Below are 19,588 nucleotides of genomic sequence, written 5' to 3'. Positions count from 1 at the left end.
ATCCATTTAATAGTACAAAAAATTTGTAATGATATCAATAGTTTAGTGATCTGATTCATTTTACAAATTCACTTAAATATCAAAACTTATGATAAAACCCAAAGATAAATTTCATTTTTATCAAATTCTCAATAATTTGTATTGTGACATGCATAAATATATCCATTTAATAGTTCAAAAAATTTGTAATGATTAATTTATAAATATCAATAGTTTAGTGATCTTTGTATATTTATCCCAACATAAAAATATTTTGAAAGAAAAATAAAATATATTATTTCAAAAACATAAATAGCTTGCATGTTTTGGAGGAATCTAGTCCACTTTTCAGATGTGTCCATTCATGCGTGAAGCTTCCAAACTTGCCGAAGTTCGAGCTTTTTAGGAATCTGTCGAGTATTTTCAGGTGCGACGCTCACTCCGAAAGAGTTCTGTGGGAGGTTGGGAAGTCATGACGGTCGTTCCTCTCGAATCTCTACCTTTAGGTTTCCGTTTTCACCCCACCGACGAAGAGCTCGTTAACCACTACCTCAAAGGAAAAATCACCGGCCGACTCCATTCTGACACGCAAGTGATTCCTGAGATCGATGTCTGCAAATGCGAGCCATGGGACCTCCCTGGTATTATCAGCCCAACTCTTCATCTCGTCTTCTACCATTTCTTTGTCTTTTCAGGTTCCAAAAGATTTGAACTTGACGGGTTTTAGGTCCTTTCACAGATAAATCTTTGATCCGATCCGATGACCATGAGTGGTTCTTTTTCGCGCCTATTGACCGCAAGTACCCTAATGGTTATCGGTCTAACCGGGCGACGGGGGCTGGTTACTGGAAGGCCACTGGTAAGGATCGGGTCATTCGGTCGCGCGCGGCGCCGCTTCCTGGTGTCATCGGGATGAAGAAAACCCTTGTATTTCACCGCGGCCGAGCCCCAAAAGGATTACGCACTTGCTGGATTATGCATGAGTATCGGACTACCGAGCAGGAATTTGAGTGCGGGGAACAGGTACACCATTTATTTGTGTGCCTGCATCCTTGTTTTTCACTTCAAGTTCTAAATGCATGATTGTGAATGGATGTTTGAATATTGGAATAACTAGAATTGGATATATTTGCTTGTTGTCGCGTCTTTTTCTCGTTGCCTGGAGGATGGCTTCCGATATGATAAGTTACTCTTTTTTCTTTCTTTTCGTTTTTTTTGGCGAATTTCAGTTTTCTATGAAATCTTTCTTTAAATGAAGGAAGAATGTATGTTTTTACTTTTTTCAATCTTTCTTTAAATGAAGGAAGAATGTATGTTTTTCCTTTTTTTCTTTTTTCTTTTTTTCTTTTTTTCTTTGGAGGGATTCCTCTTTGAGTAGTCTAGGTATGCTTGTGCCCAATTTACATGATCTAGTTTATATGATATGTGTGCCGTCGTTGTTGGACATGGTATACTGCTCACCAAGTTTTATGGTAAAACTTGTTCTGCTTTAGTGAAGGCTTATAGTTTACTTAAAAGGGAGAAAACTTGGTTTGATTACACAATTTACTTATTTTCCATGGTTCTGCTTCATTATGCGAGAGATTTATTTATGCCATATTGTATTTTTATATGTTTACTAAACTTGACTATGAGAAAAGTAGAATAATGTTTTTGTTACATTCTTGTTTTTGGTCGCCACCTTTTCAAAGTTGAATTCCTTTTTGATTTTAGTGGGTTTGATATCAATAATCATCAATCAAAATTATCAGAAGATAAAATGATGTCTTTGTGTGATAGGTTTAAAGTTTAGTAAATCTATTATACAAAATCATGAGAATATGTCTTTTTGAGTTAGATTTGAGTGTTTAAAAGGGAAAAAGTGAGCAAGGAATGTTATGTGATATGATGATATCATGAATGCTTGAAAGGTACATCTTATAAAATCGGTTAGCTAGTTTATATAAATCTGATTAGTGTAGTAAAAAAATCTTTGATAGCTAAGTTAAGTCTAGCAGGAATACAAGGATAGCTATGTGGAAAAATCTAATTATCTAAATTAAGGAATGATTGTATTAGAAAAATGGTTGGAGTGACATTTAGTGAAGATTAGGTGGCTAAAAATAGAATTAGATGTTTTGGATATATAAATGAATGATTAGAAAATGCACTAGAAGATTGTTAGATGATTTAAAAAAAAATTGATAGATTGGGAAGGAAAATGGGTAGAGCAAAGGTATCATGGATTGAATTTGTTCAAGATAATTTGCAAAGGATAGATTTATTACTTTAAGAAGCACTTAGTGGGAATGAATAAAAAATAATGATTTTTAAAATTGATGTGGGATTTGTTTGCATACTTTTAAATAAGTCAAGAAAACGAGTACTTATTTTAATCGCCTTAACTTTTTTTAAAATCTTATTCACATATTTGCCAATAACTTATAAATTAATGGATGCATTCATTCAAGTGACACATACTGGTGTTAGATCTATTTCAACTTCCAATTAAGCATAATGTAACCTTGAAGACAAGGCTTTTCCATAAATAACATCAATCCAACCTCTTTGCAGGGTTTATCATTAGATGTCTACTTTGATAAAGTTCCTATGGTATTAAGGGGAACAAAAGAATTTTCTTTTAACTCTTAGTAATGGGCGTATGCCTACAGATTGAGCCACTTATTATTGTTTTTAACTTTTATCTTTGTGAGCTTGTTTTCCTTGCTTCCTAACAAGTCTCCTCAAAGTGTATATTAGGTTCAATTATTTTTCAAATCCTAGCCCTATTGAAAATTAATATTCCTCCGATCTTATGAGTGAATGTGCTACCATTGTTCACACCTTTGGCATCATCTATATGAATCACTCTACCATAAGATGGAGGAAAATGAGATTGGATAGATGGCAACAATAACAACGATGTTTGTCAATTAAAATCTTATGTTCATATTGGTATTGTTCATTTTGAACATCATTTTAGCAAGTCATTGAATGACGATGCATTCATCATTCAAGAACAAATTGATACGTGATTTGATGATGTACATTAACTTTAACTTAATATCTAAATGCAAGTCATCTTAGCCTATTGATTTAGTGCTTTATCCTTCAACCAAGAGATCTTGGATTGTGCATATGTGGTGTGCTTGTATTTGGGTGTGTGTGAAATAAAAAAGTCACAATCACAAGGGAAATTAATGATGCAATAAATCATCATATTGCTCTGGCAACTTAAAAACCTCAGTATTATCATGAACTTAAAAATGTTATCATCAGACAGTCAAATTTTTTTCTTATTGCACAAATTCCTTGCATAAATTTCTTATAACTTCTAAGTCTTAGAAGATTTCTTCTCATGAGAAGAGTTCTTCTCATGAATTTCAAAGCTCTGCAGTGAGAAATGCTTAAGGGAGTTGCAGATCCAGAAAAGCATTTAGATATTTTCAAGAACAGTCTTTCTTTAAATAACATCTAAAATGCTATAGAGCGCAAAATATTTGCAATGACTTGAAGATGGTTTAACACACTAGCTTTCTCAAGTATTGGCTTATTTGAGGAGTTTAATATTTGTATCTTGCCCAATTTCTTAGCCTAGCCTAGAAAGGGCATTACGAACTTTCTTCGTTGCTCTTCTACATCAAGCATAACACATGGGAGAGGTTGGGAGATTACATGGAAGCCTCATTTGAAGTCACTAAAGACTACAAATTTTAGGCAAAGATTGTATTAATCCTTGGATTAATGTTAAGAAATTGTTATGAAAAGTGAAAAAGTTTTTATTAAGCTTGAAAAAGCTATTGAAAAGCAGCTAAAATATACTAGTATAGGAATCTAAATATCCCATGAGAGAATTATCTTCCTTGTTGGAAAATGGAAGAACAAAATCTTATTTTCTCAACCTAATAAGTTAATAAAGGTTGATTTATCATATAATGAGAAACAATATAGAAGATAACCACTTGTTGATAGTAGTAATAATCTATTATCTTTACCTTTTACAAGGTATATTGATGTCTTCCTCCTTCTAACTGGCCATTAGTCACTGCCTATTTAAAATATAAAATACTTAGTGACCAACACCCATGAGTAAATTGGCCAAAGGCTAAGATAAATCTTTACTGAAATATTTATGACCATGGCATAGTGAGTTGTAGAGTTTTTAAATATCGGTTGGAAAATTTAACTAAAGAGATCCGCCTTAAGTAATTTCTTGTTTATTGTTACATATATAATTAGCCTGCAAAAGTACCTTTTGCAAGGATGTTTAATGATATAAAAATTATTGTGACAATATGTGCCATCACTGGGAGAGCTAGAGTTGAGGCTACTCAATTTACAACGTTGAAGAAGCTCATTGATTATGAGGTTCATTTCTCTTCAACTCTGCGCAGATCTCTCTTAAATAACGATTTGTGACCTTTTCAAAACATGTATAATGTGCAATCATTGCCACACTCATTAATCATTTCTAGTGTTGTTGGTCCCCATTGACATTGGAATTTTAGTCAACATCCCATTCCTTGATTTGGCCAAAAGGATGAGATTGGGTTCTAGAAACTTCCAACCACCAGAAGGGATATTGGCTAGGTTTAGGGGAGAGGTGTATTCTAGAAGGTATATACTTTTCGAGTCTTATGGGAAAATAATAACATTAATGAAGTTAGACATATATACCTCATGATAATAAGAGCAGCATTAGCTTGCAATTTCATCTTTGGATGATCACTACTTGATTCATTTAAAGTTTTGATGTTTGTCAAGCATCTTATAGTCAAATTTGCTTCATCCAACAACATTATCATAGTACTTTAGGATATTTAATCTAGTCGCTAAAATGTGATCTTATTTGTGTCAAAATAAAAGTGATAGTATTTTTTGAATAAAAAACATAAAGGAAGACTTGATTTAAGTACCAACCACTGAAGATATTTCTTCTCATCTCTCTTTGCAAATGTACTCTCAAAGCTAACTTATATTTTAATTGCATAATACTATGGATTTTCTTTCTTGGGAGATATCTGAGATTTGGGTGAATATCAACCATATTTCCTGTAAGTACATATTAATTCTAACAATAAAGACAACCACAAAATAGAAAATTTTTAGAAGAAATTAATGTTGCCATTAAAAATGAGTAAAACCTCTAAAAGTTGAATTCATTTAAGAAGTCTAGTATCCTAAATGGATTTCAAATAGGGTTATATTTAAGAGATCAAATGGTAAGAGACAAATATGTTTGGATTTAAAAAATAAATAAATAATGGTTGTCCAAAGGATTCTTACTTGCTGGCCAATATTGATGTTATTTTTCACCTACAATTAAGTTTTCTCCACACAAGGTTTTCTTGATGCATTATCGGGATACCACCTTATCAAAATGTTCTAGGAAGATAAAAAACAATGAAGTTTTACCATGGATAAGGGTCACTTTGTTATAAAATTATACCCTTCGAGCTCAAAACTAATTGAGCAACATATCTAAGGTGGATGGACATAATATTCAAAGATCAAATGGAAGAAATTTGGAAACTTATGTTGATGTTGTCATAGCTAAAAATTGAAGTATGAATCATCTCATTGACATTTTGGAGACATTTACTTAGTTAGGAAAGTACACCGTTAAGTACCGTTTTGGGATAGGTACACCTTTTTGTAAAGGTGGTTGTAAATGTGTGATGAAGAAATTTACTTCTTAGAAAACTGCAGTGAATATTATAAATATTTATTTTTTTAAAAATCGTATGGTAGCTTTTCTACTATCACCATACTTTAATAGATCTAGTTGTTTAAGTCAAGATGCAGACAAGCTTCAGATAATTTTTCTAAAGCATATTGTATTCAGCTGCCTAAAGTGATGTCGTTGGATGTATTTTTCTAAATTCTTAACTCAATAGAATATTATATAGTTCACATAGTTTGTAAAAATACATATCTAAATATAACAATCGATCATCAACTAGAATATCATAAAAGAATTTTTGATAATCACAATTATATTAATTTAATAACAAATATTGTAAATATTTAATGTTGTTTTTTTTGTTTGGTGATATCTGATTGATATTTCTGTTTTTATGCTTCGGTGTTATATTTAACTTTATATCATAAAAATTTACATTTTAGAAAATCACCATAAATACTAGACCATTTGCCAAGCGTGCTGACAGTTTTTCACATAAACAAGTTTCTAAAATAATTTATTTTTTATTTTCTTTTAAACCAATAAACCATTTCTTTGCTATTCCAGTAAATGTGTTTTTTAAAAATCCATGTGCCTCGTCGTCTTTTAAATTATAATTGTATATTATTTAATTATTTTCTATTACCCATTTATCGATTATTTTGTTAATATTTTTGCAACAATCAATATTTAAATAGATACCGTGTTCACTAATGGGTTCAGAGATTTGATTTCGATTATTTGATCTTTGATTGATTTGGTCTTAGAGTATGAATATGCTTAATACTTAGTGGCACGTAATGTGCATAAGAACTAGCATTATGACTTTACTAGTTTCATTAGAATTAGATTGATTATTTGAATGTGTAGGAGTATCGACTGAAGGATAGTTAGAGAAATGTTCATGAAATTGTGTTCTATTAAAATATTAATTAAATCTCTTATTTTTTTCAGTTTGAGAAGGTTTTTCGACTGAAATAATTTTATTAATTTGAATAGCTCATTGTATATTTCCTTGAGAATTATATTTTGTTTAATATATCCAACCAATAAATATCTGTGTGAAAAGAAAATCTCTCTAACTTCTAGCATTCGACAAGATTGACTGTTCTGGATGTGTTACTATTTAAAATTTATTGATTTTGAATTCGTCTCATGCCTAACTCATGTATATTAGAAGTGCTTTCTGAATTCTAATGAAGCTAGTACAAGTCACAATACTAAATGAAGCTAGTCCAAGTAAAATTAGATCTATAAGATCAAAAATGATATCAGAGTTTGACGATCAGTATACTAAAACATATGAATGTCTCAAATATATCGAATGTTTCATACGCCTTCATGGTGTTATAGATCTAATTGCGCTTCTTATAAATTTCAAATGAAAGAAGAAAAAGAATTAAAAAAGTGATTACTTTTAGATGAACTTAGGTCAGATATATTTTACGAGGTTAATAACGAATAAATTCTATTTAAAACAAGAATTTAACAGAATTTATGAATTATTACAAATAAACATAAAAAATATACAATTAGATGTCTTTCTAAAAGAGCAAATTTTTCATGTTAAATCTCTCGTAGGAAATTCAAACAAATTAGTTGTTATTAGTTATATGATCCTAAAACAAAAAGTTGAATTAAGATTATATTCTGAAAATATACTTAACGACCAACTCGTTAATTTATGGAATTAACCGAAAATCAACTTGAAACTCTTTAAAAATATAATCAATCTAGATATAAAAAAGTTAGCGCCCACAAAAAATACTTTTAATATACATGAGTTAGGCATGAGAATAATTCAAAAACAACAAATTTTAAATACTAATGTAGCCACAACAGCCATTCTTGCCGGATGTTGCAACTCAAAAAGATTTTCTTCTTACCCAGATATTCTCGGCTGGTTGAATCAAATAAAATACAATTCTCAAGGAAATATACAAGAGCTATTCAAATTAATGAAATCATTTCAGTCGAAGAACCTTCTCAAACTTAAAAATGAAATAAAAGATTTAATTAATATTTTAAGAGAACACCATTTCATGAATACTTTTATAAACTATCCTTTAATCGATACTCCTACGTAGGGCTGTCAAAATGGCTTGTTGTTCGTGAACAGCTTGTGTTCGGCTTGTTAAAAAACTCGTGTTCGGCTGTCAAAATGGCTTGTTGTTCGCGAACAGCTTGTGTTCGGCTTGTTAAAAAGCTCGTGTTCGGCTCTTTTGTTTGATAAGTTAACGAGCCGAACACGAACTAAGATGTGTTTGTTCGTATTCGGCTCGTTTTGGCTCGAAATACTACTCATCAAGTTTATATATATATAAGTAGTATTTTAAAAAAATCTAGTTGACCACAAGACTACAAAGATTTATAATCAATTAAAATATTGATTAAGAAAATATAATAAAAATTATTAAACTAGATTCAAATAATGTTTTAATATAAATAATAATTTTTAAATCTTGCTTAAATCCTTATTGTCTTATGGCTACATGATTAGGGTTGTTAAAAAGACTCTTTGTTCGTGAACAGCTCGTGTTCGGCTAATTAAGCAAACGAGCCGAACACGAACACACTTTTTGAGCTCGAAATATAAATGAGTCAGCTCGTGTTCAGCTCGTTTACACCCCTACTCCTACGCCTTCATATAATCAATCTAATTCTAATGAAGCTAGTACAAGTCACAATAATAGTTCTTTGCACATTACCTACCACCAAGTATAAAACATATTTCTACTTCAAGACCGAATCAATTAAGATCAAATAATCAAAATCAAATACTTGAACCCATTAGTGGACACAATATCTATTTAAATATTGATTGTTGTAGAAATATTATATAAATAATCGATAAATGGGTAATAGAAAATAATTTAGCAATATATAATTTCAATTTAAAAGGCGAGAATGTCTATGGATTTTTAGAAAACACATTTACTGGAATAACAAATAAATGGTTTTTTTGTTTAAGAGATAATAAAAAATAAATTATTAGAAAAACTTGTTTCTGTGAAAAAATTGTCAGTATACCTGGCAAAAGACCCAGTATTTGTGGAGATTTTCTAAAATGTGAATTTTTAGAATATAAATTTAAATATATCATCGAAGCAAAAAAAAGTAATATCAATCAGCTATCGCCAAACAAAAAATAATAACAATAAACATTTGCAATATTTGTTATTTAAACGAATATAACTGTGATTATCAAAAAGTTTTTTATGATATTCTAGCTTGATGATCGTGATGATCGATTGTTATATTTAGATATGTATTTTTACAAACTATTTGAACTATATAATATTCTATGGAGTCAAGAATTTACAAAAATCCATTCAAATGACATCACTTTAGGTAGCCGAATACCATATGCTCTAGAAAAATTAGTTGAATCTTGTCAGCATCTTGACTTACACACACAAAATAAACAATATAAATAATCTTTATGTTGTGAAAATTAGATTTAGTTGCTCAACAATGGAGTTGCTCGTCTTCCCATAACACTTGTAATTGCTCTGCAAAAAGTAAAATGAAAAAATCTTTAAGAAAATACATGAAAGATATTTTAATCCGTATAAAAGAACTGTTAGAAAAAAAAGATAAAAAGTCCAACACTTATAAAAATACTAAAAAGTCAGAATTAGTAAATGTTGGATTTGTAAACAAGAAGGACATTATGCAAACACATGCTCTTAAAAGACTAAAGTAAGTCATGTAAAATCAGTAGCAACTATAAATGAAAATGAGTTAGAATCAATTTTTCATTTTGCCGAGATAGATAGTGAAGATATTTATAAACTATCACATACAAAAGAAAATTTAATAAACATAAACTATTCAATTTGTAATTTGATAATGGACAAAAACCTTGAATCAGATACAATTAATGACAACTCTATTAAATTTGAAAGACATATTACATTATTAGAACAAGCCTATAATAAGATACTAAAACGAAAATTATCCTTTGGAAGTAAAGATTTTTTTGACATGCCTATTTTCCTTTGGAAAAGAAGTATACACTACAATATTCATCAGAGAGAACATTTCATTGATATTTTAAATGCAAAAGGAAGTACACAAATATCTCTGTATAATTAACAAATAAAAATACAAGATTTAGAAAGAATTAAAAACCCTGAGAATTATAAACAAATATTTTTTGGAGGAATCCATATCTTAATTAAAACATATTTTTCTAAATAAATTGATAGCTCTATTACTTTCTGGATTTATGATGATGTAATTATACATTCCAAAAAAGATGCTTTATTAGGCGTTATACAAGGAAATTTATGTTATCAAACTTTAATGTTTAATTTACACCCAAATTATGCTATAAATATTATTGATCGACTTTTAGACTAATTTCTTACATTACGACATTAAGCTAGACGGAGTAAAATTACGTGAAAGAAGTTCAGTTTATAGTATTACTTATAAAGTTGCTTATGTATATAGTAATCAACATAATACAATAGCATTTAAACCACATAATGATGCAATTCATTTAGATCATCTCTTCTCTCATTTTGGTTACACAATTCAACCTGAAGAAAATAGTGAATTGGAAATTACTCATTCATCTATTGTTCTTTTTGATTTCAATGAAAATAAAAATTATGGAAGCCAAAGACATCCACTACTTAGCTTCTCTAAAAATTCTAATTATATGGCTATACAACTTCGAAGTTCTCATGTTATTAATCAATCTATCTTTCTAACTAGACCATCCAATAGTCGGAAATATTATAATAATAATCAATTATTAGTTTATGGATATTATTTTACACCTGAAAAACAATGTATGATTATATTAGATACATGATCACATTGTTCACATATAGATCAAAACTTATTGACAACAAACTTACAGATATTAAAAGGCACTGCATAAATATGTCAAGATTATCAAGATTATTTTGGACAAAAGTATTCTTGTACTCATGAAGCCAATTTACTCTTTGGTTTCTGGGGTATTAATAATTAACGAGTTGATTTCCAACATTTATTTTTAACGGATGACAAAAATTTTAATCGAATTTTAGTATGTAAGGATTTTCTCCAATAACATACTATTACATTTACACATGATATTGTTCATATATATAACTATACTCTATTAACGTAATTCCCAACTTTCATAGCTATATCATGGTAGAATTATATATTCTTACATATGACCTTAGGAAATTCCTATACATGCTCTATATTCCTATACATGCATACATGCTCTATGTGATACTGGTAGTGATATCACTATCTGTAAAAAATATATGGTTCTAGACCATAACCCTATACATACCTAACCTCTACTAGCAACTTTTAATGGTCACCGCACTATAAATGAATATTGGAAAGATCAATTAGTTATTATGCAATTCACTCTTATTAAAATACCTAAATTATGGTGTCTATCCAACATTGACCCTAATTTAATTCTAGGAAATAATTTTTTCAAAACTTTCTTGTCATTTACTTAATTTTTGAATGAAATCATTTTGGTTACCCCATTCATCACCCACCCTTTTGTCCTTTACTCTGCACACTGAAATTACATTCTATCACACCCGTTTTTCGCAGCTAGCGTGGTGATTTGACTTTGGATCAACTAATCAAAACTAATTGTTCTTATCTATTTACTCTCAGCTCACATGCGTATACGACATTTTCTCCTGAACTTTCTAAATTTACAGAACTTCGTGCTTTTGTGTCCTCCCTATTTAACCCCTCATTTTCAGAAAATCCGTTACAATTCTGGTCTTAAGACGAGTCTGTCACGACTATTGAACCAATTATTCCCTGTCTTATTATTAGGGAGCTCCCTATGAAATACTTATCTGAAGATAAAAAAGAAGTTCAGATTCAAATTCAAGAATTACTAAATCTCAAATTAATCGAAACAAGTACTAGTCCGCATAGTAGTTTTATTTTTTAAGTAAGAAATCATGCTGAACAAATTAGAGGAAAAGTAAGGATAGTAATTAAATATAAAAAACTTAATAATGACACGATATTTGATGGTTATTTTCATTAAATAAAGAAGTATTAATAAATCATATTAAAAATACTAAATGATTCTCTAAATTAGATTGTAAGTCTGACTTCTAACAAATTATGATGCACCTAAATGATAGAGAATTTACAACTTTAGTACTTCGCAGGGTCACTATCAATGGAACATTATGTCTTTTGGATTAAAAAATATTTCACAAATATTTCATTGACGTATGAATACTATCTTTTCTGAATTATCCCACTTCCGACTTATCTATATAAATGATATTTTAATATTTAGCCAAACTATTGCGCATCACTTAAAACATTTATCTTTATTATCAAAAAAATATAAAAATATGAAATAACTCTAAGTAAAAAGAAACTTGTTTTGTGACAAATACTATTGAATTTTTAAGACTTATTATTGGTAAATGCACGATTGAATTACAAGATCATATTTTAACAAAAGTGATTATTTTAAACATATTACTAATAAAAAAGATATATAACGATTTTTACGACGTATCAACTACACCGAAGCATTTATTAGAAGTCTGCAGATTTGCAAGCCTCACTAAAAAAGAAGTTATACAAAAATATAATATGTTCTTGGGATCAAAATGATAAAAAAAAATTTACAATATATTAGAGATTTATGTAAAAACCTACCAAATTTATATTTACCTATATTTGGTGAATATTTAATTATGGAAACTGACAGTTCTGAACTACTATGGGGAGCAATTTTAAATGCTCAACATAATGCTATTGAACTCTTGTGCAGCTACAACTCAGGTACGTTTACAATGACAAAACATAATTATCATATTAATGAAAAAGAGTTGTTCGCAATTAAAAAACAATTAAAAAATTTGAAATCTTTTTAAATGAAATATTTTTAATTAAGACATAACAAAACATTGAATTCATTTGTTATAGAATAAATGGTAGATACTTTACCTAGTAAAATATTAATGAGATGACAAAATTGATTTTTTGCATATATTTTTGTTATAAAATATATTGAGGGAAATAAAAATGCTTTTGCTGAGACTGACACGTGATATATGCAGGAAATAAATACAAGTACTAAAAATATGGAGATATATGATATATCTGACAATGTCGACAAAAATTCATTTCCGGACTTAAACAATATCTAGAAATACTTGAATTACAAATATCAAAATTAGAATGTGAAATTGCCCACGGAAATGACATTCTAAGGAATTACAAATATGAAAATTAGAATGTGAAATTGCCCACGGAAATGATATTCTAAAAAAATTACTGAAAGTAAAGAATTAACTTAATGTAGAAAATCATGCGGAAAAATTACTTTTAATTACTGAATTATAAAAAATATGGGATTTCACAAATCTCAAAATTACAATGGAAGTATCCAGCTCTTCAATTACTGAATTACAAGATTTTACAGATCTCAAAATTACAAAAAAAGTATCCACTTTTTCAAATAGAAAACCTTCAAATGCAAAGGTATTGATTAACTTTGCAAATGGTATTTTAGAATTATTCGATGGACGAGAACAATTATCTTTATATAAGGAAAGAATTAATTCTCAGATTTATTTTCACATGGCTGAAAAATTCCAAGTCATCTATATGTATGGAAATATAGATTCCAAACTTATCTCGGAATTATATTATAGCAGCTTAATACGCATGATTTATTTAGATGATAAAAATCTCTTAAAAAAATTACCAAAACTAGTTATTGATGCCGTTTAAACATTCTACATGATCGTCAAATACTAGAATATATATATATATGAAATTATATCAAATTTTTTTCGAAATACGGGAATGAATTATCTTGTTTATACAGCTTGGAATTAGCAGCGAATCATATACTCCCAAATATAGACCGACTAAAATATTATCCCAAAGATCTAAAACAATTGATTTATACCAAATATGGAATAAAAGTAAGAAGCTAGATTCAAGCATATTTGGATTTATCATTGTTTGAAGCATTTATTCATATATAATAATTGCAAGCAGCCGATGCACAAGATACATGAAGTTATGTACAAAAAAGTCTCCATTCTGAGCAAAAATACTGACAACCAACAAAGAAGTAAAATAATTATTTTTCCATAAGTTACCAAAAGAAAAAATACATAAATGTATGTATTGCCAGAAGCGAGATACTCTACAATGAGTAGAGACAAACTTGAAACTAAAAATAGTGGGATGTAAAAAATAACTATAAAGTGAATTAATCATCAAAGAAGAATCTTTCGTACAAGCCCTTACTTTCTAATAGTCTGTAAAGCAAAATAATTATCAAGAAGGAACCTAACCGTACAAGAATAATTCTCCAGGTACTCAATTATTGTCGATTTTATTATCCTCCAGCTGAATTATTGGCTACATATGCAGTAGCGAATTATTGAAGATATCGTCAGTCATGATGACTATGAAGTCTTTCACGGCCTATATAATGCTTTTATTCTTTGAAGCTAGAAGCAGAGCAAAAATTAGTAAGTTTTCTTTTTCTTTTTTTTTTCTTTCTTCCTCTCTTGTAAACAAAATGTTTTCTAGCCATATAGGCTAAATATAGTCTTCTTGCTTGGATGTCTGTAAGTATGTTTTAAAGTATGTAAGGTTGTCGTGTTTTATTCTTATCGTTTGTTTATAATAATATTGTGTTAATGTATTTCTATTTCTTCTATCTACGCTTAGTGTAGGAAACAAACGAATGCTATGCTTCACATCTCTTAAGTAATTATATAGGGTTGTGGGCTGTTGATGATCTGAAATTAATTATTTGTTGAGCCCGTATTTTTTCTAGAAAACCATGAAAAAAATATAAAATGAACCGAAGTTGTTGGGGTCAAACCCTAGAATAGATAGAAACAGCGTAAGATCAGTAGGAAGCATGATGAACTCACTATTACTTTGTAATATACAAATGACAGAAGAGTGAAAAAAACTTAGAAATAAAAGATAGTCTAAAAAAAATATATATAGCAATAAAAACCCTAAAAGTAAATATTATAAATATAGAAGAACAAATATAAAAATTAAAATTTAATAATATCAAATTTGAGAAAATGAAGACCCCATATAAATATAGAAGAACAAATATAAAAATTAAAATTAAATAATATCAAATTTGAGAAAATGAAGACCCCAATAATGAAGGGATCGTTATCAGTTATATGATCCTAAAACAATAAGTTGAATTAGTCTCATGCCTAACTCATATATATTGGAAGTGCTTTCCATGTGCGCTAGTTTTTAATATCTAGATTGTATTATATTTTTAAAGAGTTTAATTTTTTCAAGTTGATTTTGGTTTAATTTCATAAATTAACGAGTTGGTCTTAAGTATAGTTTAAGAATTTAATTCTAATTCAACATGTTGTTTTAGGATCATATAACTAATAACTATCCATTCATTTGAATTTCTTAAGGGAGATTTGATATGAAAAATTTACTTTTTTAGAAAGACTTATAATTGTTTATTTTCTATCTGTAATAGTTCACAAATTCTGTTAAATTCTTGATCTAAATAGAATTTATTCATTATTAACCTTGTCAAATATATCTAACCTAAGTTCATCTAAAAGTAATCGTTTTTTAATACTTTTTCTTATTTCATTTGAAATTTATAAGAAGTACAATTAGATCTATAAAATCATGAAGCTGTACAACAACATTTGATATATTTAGGACATTTATATGTTTTAGCCTGTTAATCATCAGACTGTGATACCTTTTTTGGGGCTTTTATTTCTCAAATTCGATATTAATAAATTTATTTATTTTAATTTATTCTTCTATATCTATAATATTTATTTTTAGGTTTTTTATTTCTAAATCTATTCTTTTTATATTATCTTCCATTTTTAAGTAGTTCTTCACACTCTTCTACCTTTTGTATATTATAAAGTAATATCGGGTTCATCATGCTTTATACTGAGAGCTTATCCTAATATTTTTTTTCGTTATTGCTACCTATTCTAGGGTTTCACCTCAATCTCTTATTCATATTATATTTTTCTATGTGGCTTTTTAGAGAAAATACAGACACAACGAATGATCAATCTCAGATCATCAATAGCCAAAACCCTATATAATTACTTCAGAGATGCGAATGACAACTTTCGTTCGTTTTCTACACTACACGTAGCTAGAAGAAATAGAAATAAAATAACATAATTTTATTATAAACAAACAATAAGAATAAAACATGACAAGCTTATATACTTTATAATATAATTATAGACATCCAAGCGAGAAGATTTTATTTAGCCTCTATGACTAGCACACATATTTTGTTTACAAGGGAGGAAAAAAGAAAAAGAAGAAGAAAACTTGTTAATTTTCGCTCCGCCTCTAACTTTAGAGAATAGAGCATTATATATGTCGTGAAAGGCTTCATAGTCGTCATGACTGACGATATCTTCAATAATTCGCTTCTGCATACGTGACCAATAATTCAACTGGTGGAGAATATAGTCGACAAATTGAGTCGGTGGAGAAATATTGTTGTACTGTTAATTCTTTCTTGATAATTGTTTTGCTTTAAAGACTAGTGGAGAGTTAGTGCTTGTAACGAAATTATTTTCTGATAATTATTTCGCTTTATGACTGTTTTCTTTACATCCCAGTATTTCTAGCTTCAAGTTTGTCTTATACTCCTAGAGTATCTCATTTCTGACAAGACATACATTTATGTATTTTTTCTTTTTATAATCTCTGACAAAATAATTCATTTACTTCTTTGTTGGCTGTCACAGTATTTTTGCTCAGAATGGAGACTTATTTTTGGTACATAACTTTATGTATCTTGCACGTCAGCTGCTCACAATGACTATATACGACTAAGTGCCTCGAATAATAATAAATCCAAATGCTTCTTAAATTCATTCTATGTTTGGTATAAATCTTCTACTTTAGATCTCTGATAAAATATTTCAGTTGGTCTTTATTTGGGAGTATGTGATTCACTACTAATTTCGAACTGTATAAATGAAATAATTTCTTCCCGTATTTTGGGATAGGTTCGATATAATTTCATATATATATTACAGTGCTTGACGACCATGTGTAATGTTTCCACGACATTAATGACTGATTTTAGTAATTCTTTTAAAGAAATTTCATGATGACTGATTTTAGTAATTCTTTTAAAGAAATTTCATCTTTTAAGTAAAGAAATTTCATGATAAATCATGTGTATTAAGCCGTTATTATGTAATTCAGAAATAAGTTTGGAATATGTATTTTAATATATTTAGTCGGCTTGGATTTTTCCTGCTATGTAAAAATAAATCTGAGAATTAATTCTTTTCTTATATAAAAAGAGTTACTGTCATTCATCTGTTATTTCTCTAATACTCTTTACAGAGTTAATTGATGTATTTTACAATACAATTGTATTTAAATGTATTTTATTTGAAGAAGTGGGTACTTTTATAATTTTGAGATCTGTAAAATCTCATAATTCAGTACTTGAAGAGTGGATATTTCCTTTGTAATTTTGAGATTTATAAAATCTCGTATTTTTTTATAATTCAGTAATTGAAAGTAATTCTTCTTCATGGATTTCTCCATTCAGATAATTCTTCACTTTATGTAATTCTCTTAGAATCTTATTGTCGTAGATAATTTTACATTCTAATTTTTATATTTGTAATTCAAATATTTTTAGGTAATTGTTCAAGTCTGGAAGTGACTTTTCGTCGGCATCATCATCTATATCATATATCTCCATATTTTCAGTACGTGTATTCATTTCCTGAGTTGTACATGCACACGAGTTCAATCACATTACCTTGAGCTTGTAAAACCCTCATACTAGTTAAGAACTGTTAGTTTTTTAATTAAATAATTACTAGATATAGGTAAATATAATTTTGATAGATTTTTACATAGGTCTTTAATCAGTTATAAAATTTTTTGATCATTTTCATCCCATGATTAGGTTATATTTTTGCGTAACTTCTTTTGTAGTGGGGTTCGTAAATCTACAAAATTTCTAATGAATGTTTTAACATAGTTAATACATCTTAAAAACTATTATAAATCTTTTTGATTAGCAATATATTTAAAATAATCAATTTTTGTTAAAATATGATCTTGTAATTTGATTGCATCATTATCTATAATAAGTCCTAAAAATTCAATAGTATCATAAAAATAACTTTTTATTTACTCAGAGCTATTCCATGTTTTTGTATTTTTTGTGAAAATAAAGTTAAATATTTTAAGTGTCGCACGATAGTTTTCTAAATATTAAAATATTATCTACATAGATAAGACAAAAATGTGATAATTCAACCAAGATAGTATCCATATATCGTTGAAATATTTGTGAAGCATTTTTTAATTTAGAAGACATAACGTTCAATTGGTATTGACCCTGTGCAGTACTAAAAGATGTAAATTCTCTACTATTTAGATACATCATAATCTATTAGAAGCCAGATTTGCAATCTATTTTAGAGAACTGTTTAGCAGTCTTAATATTATTTATTAATACTTCTTTATTTGTTAGGAAATAACTGTCAAATTTCGTGTTATCATTAATTACCATCATTGTTTTTCCTTTGATGTGTTCAACATTATTTCTTATTAAAAAAACAGGACTACTATGTGGACCAGTAATTGCTTCGATTAATTTGAGGTTTAGTAATTTTTGAATTTGAATCTGAAATTCTTTTTTATCTTGAGAAATGAATTTTATAGGGCGCTCCCTAATAATAAGAGGATTAATTGGTTCAATAGTTGTGACAGACTCATATTGAGACCAGAATTGTAAGGGATTTTCTGAGAATGAGGGTTAAATGGGGAGGATGAAAAAGCACGAAGTTCCGTAAGTTTATAAAGTTCATGGAAAACGTCGTATATGCATGTGAGTTGAGAGTAAATAGATGAGGGAAAGTAGTTTTGATTAGTTGATCCAAAGTCGAATCACCACGCTTGCTACGAAAAACGGGTGCGGTAGAATGAAATCCAACAGATTTTGATTGCCTATAGGGTCTATAATGATTAAATATATGTAGATGCATAAATAATAGTGGATATCAACATTTATTAAAAATAATTCCCTCCAACGTCTCCAGTTTAAAGAATAGTTGATTCAAAAAGATTCCAAACAATTGATAATTTGAGAGGCCTAAGTGATGTGGCACAAAAGCACGATTACTGTTATTGAAGCCACATGGCTTTTGATGGCATGATTAATACGTTTCACCTTAGATGCAGATTGATATGGGGAGAGAGGACTGTACTAGAATCAACCAAAAACATGAAGGAAAAAAGATAAAATAAGCCATGAGGAAGAGAGGCCTAAAGGGAGATAACAAAAGCAGAGAAGAGAAGATAGAAGAGAGAAGGGTGATCAGCCACCTTAAGGAAGAGGAGAGGAGACTTTATTGTAAATTTTTTACTTATCATTGTAATTTCTTACAGCCATCCTCTACTTATAAAGAGTAATTTACAAACAAGAAAATAATAAAAAAACAAACTAATCTGAATTCAGTCAAAACAAATCATACCATTATAAATTAAATCTTTTACTAATGAAACCTCTAAAACATATGTAATTATATAATTATCACATAATTAGTCATTATACACCCGATAATGACATGTCAAATAAAATGCATACAAATCAAGCAAGCTAAATCATCTCAAATAAATGTCCTGCAACGACTTCCTTTAGGTGCGAAGTACAAGCATTGTAACAATAGCATAAAGAAACTACATATCTGTCTTATTAATCCATAAAGAAGACAAGCATTGTAATCTCTCAGTTGTAGAGTTGATCAACAGCATTGAACAAGCCCATCAAATATATATATATACATATAGATCTATATATACATATATAGATATATATATATATATATATGTGTGTGTATATATATATATAGATATATATATATATATGTGTGTGTGTGTGTGTATATATAT

At 28.7% G+C, this 19,588-nt stretch overlaps 1 protein-coding gene across 1 annotated transcript in view; it reads left to right on the top strand.

Annotated features, from left to right (window-relative positions):
- Positions 1 to 319: 319 nt before the first annotated feature.
- LOC110036072 (NAC domain-containing protein 14-like) overlaps positions 320 to 19,588 on the top strand; it is a 29,065-nt gene continuing 9,796 nt past the window's right edge. The window contains exons 1-2 of the mRNA XM_020740425.1: positions 320 to 620; positions 719 to 1,002. Of these exons, the coding sequence (XP_020596084.1) occupies positions 452 to 620; positions 719 to 1,002 (453 nt within the window). The 5' untranslated portion in view covers positions 320 to 451. The remainder of the gene's footprint in view (positions 621 to 718; positions 1,003 to 19,588) is intronic.

Source organism: Phalaenopsis equestris, unplaced genomic scaffold (genome assembly GCF_001263595.1).
Source record: "Phalaenopsis equestris unplaced genomic scaffold, ASM126359v1 Scaffold202221, whole genome shotgun sequence".
Taxonomy (NCBI): domain Eukaryota; kingdom Viridiplantae; phylum Streptophyta; class Magnoliopsida; order Asparagales; family Orchidaceae; genus Phalaenopsis; species Phalaenopsis equestris.
Note: the sequence above shows the minus strand (reverse complement) of the source record. Positions and strands in the feature narration are given on the sequence as shown.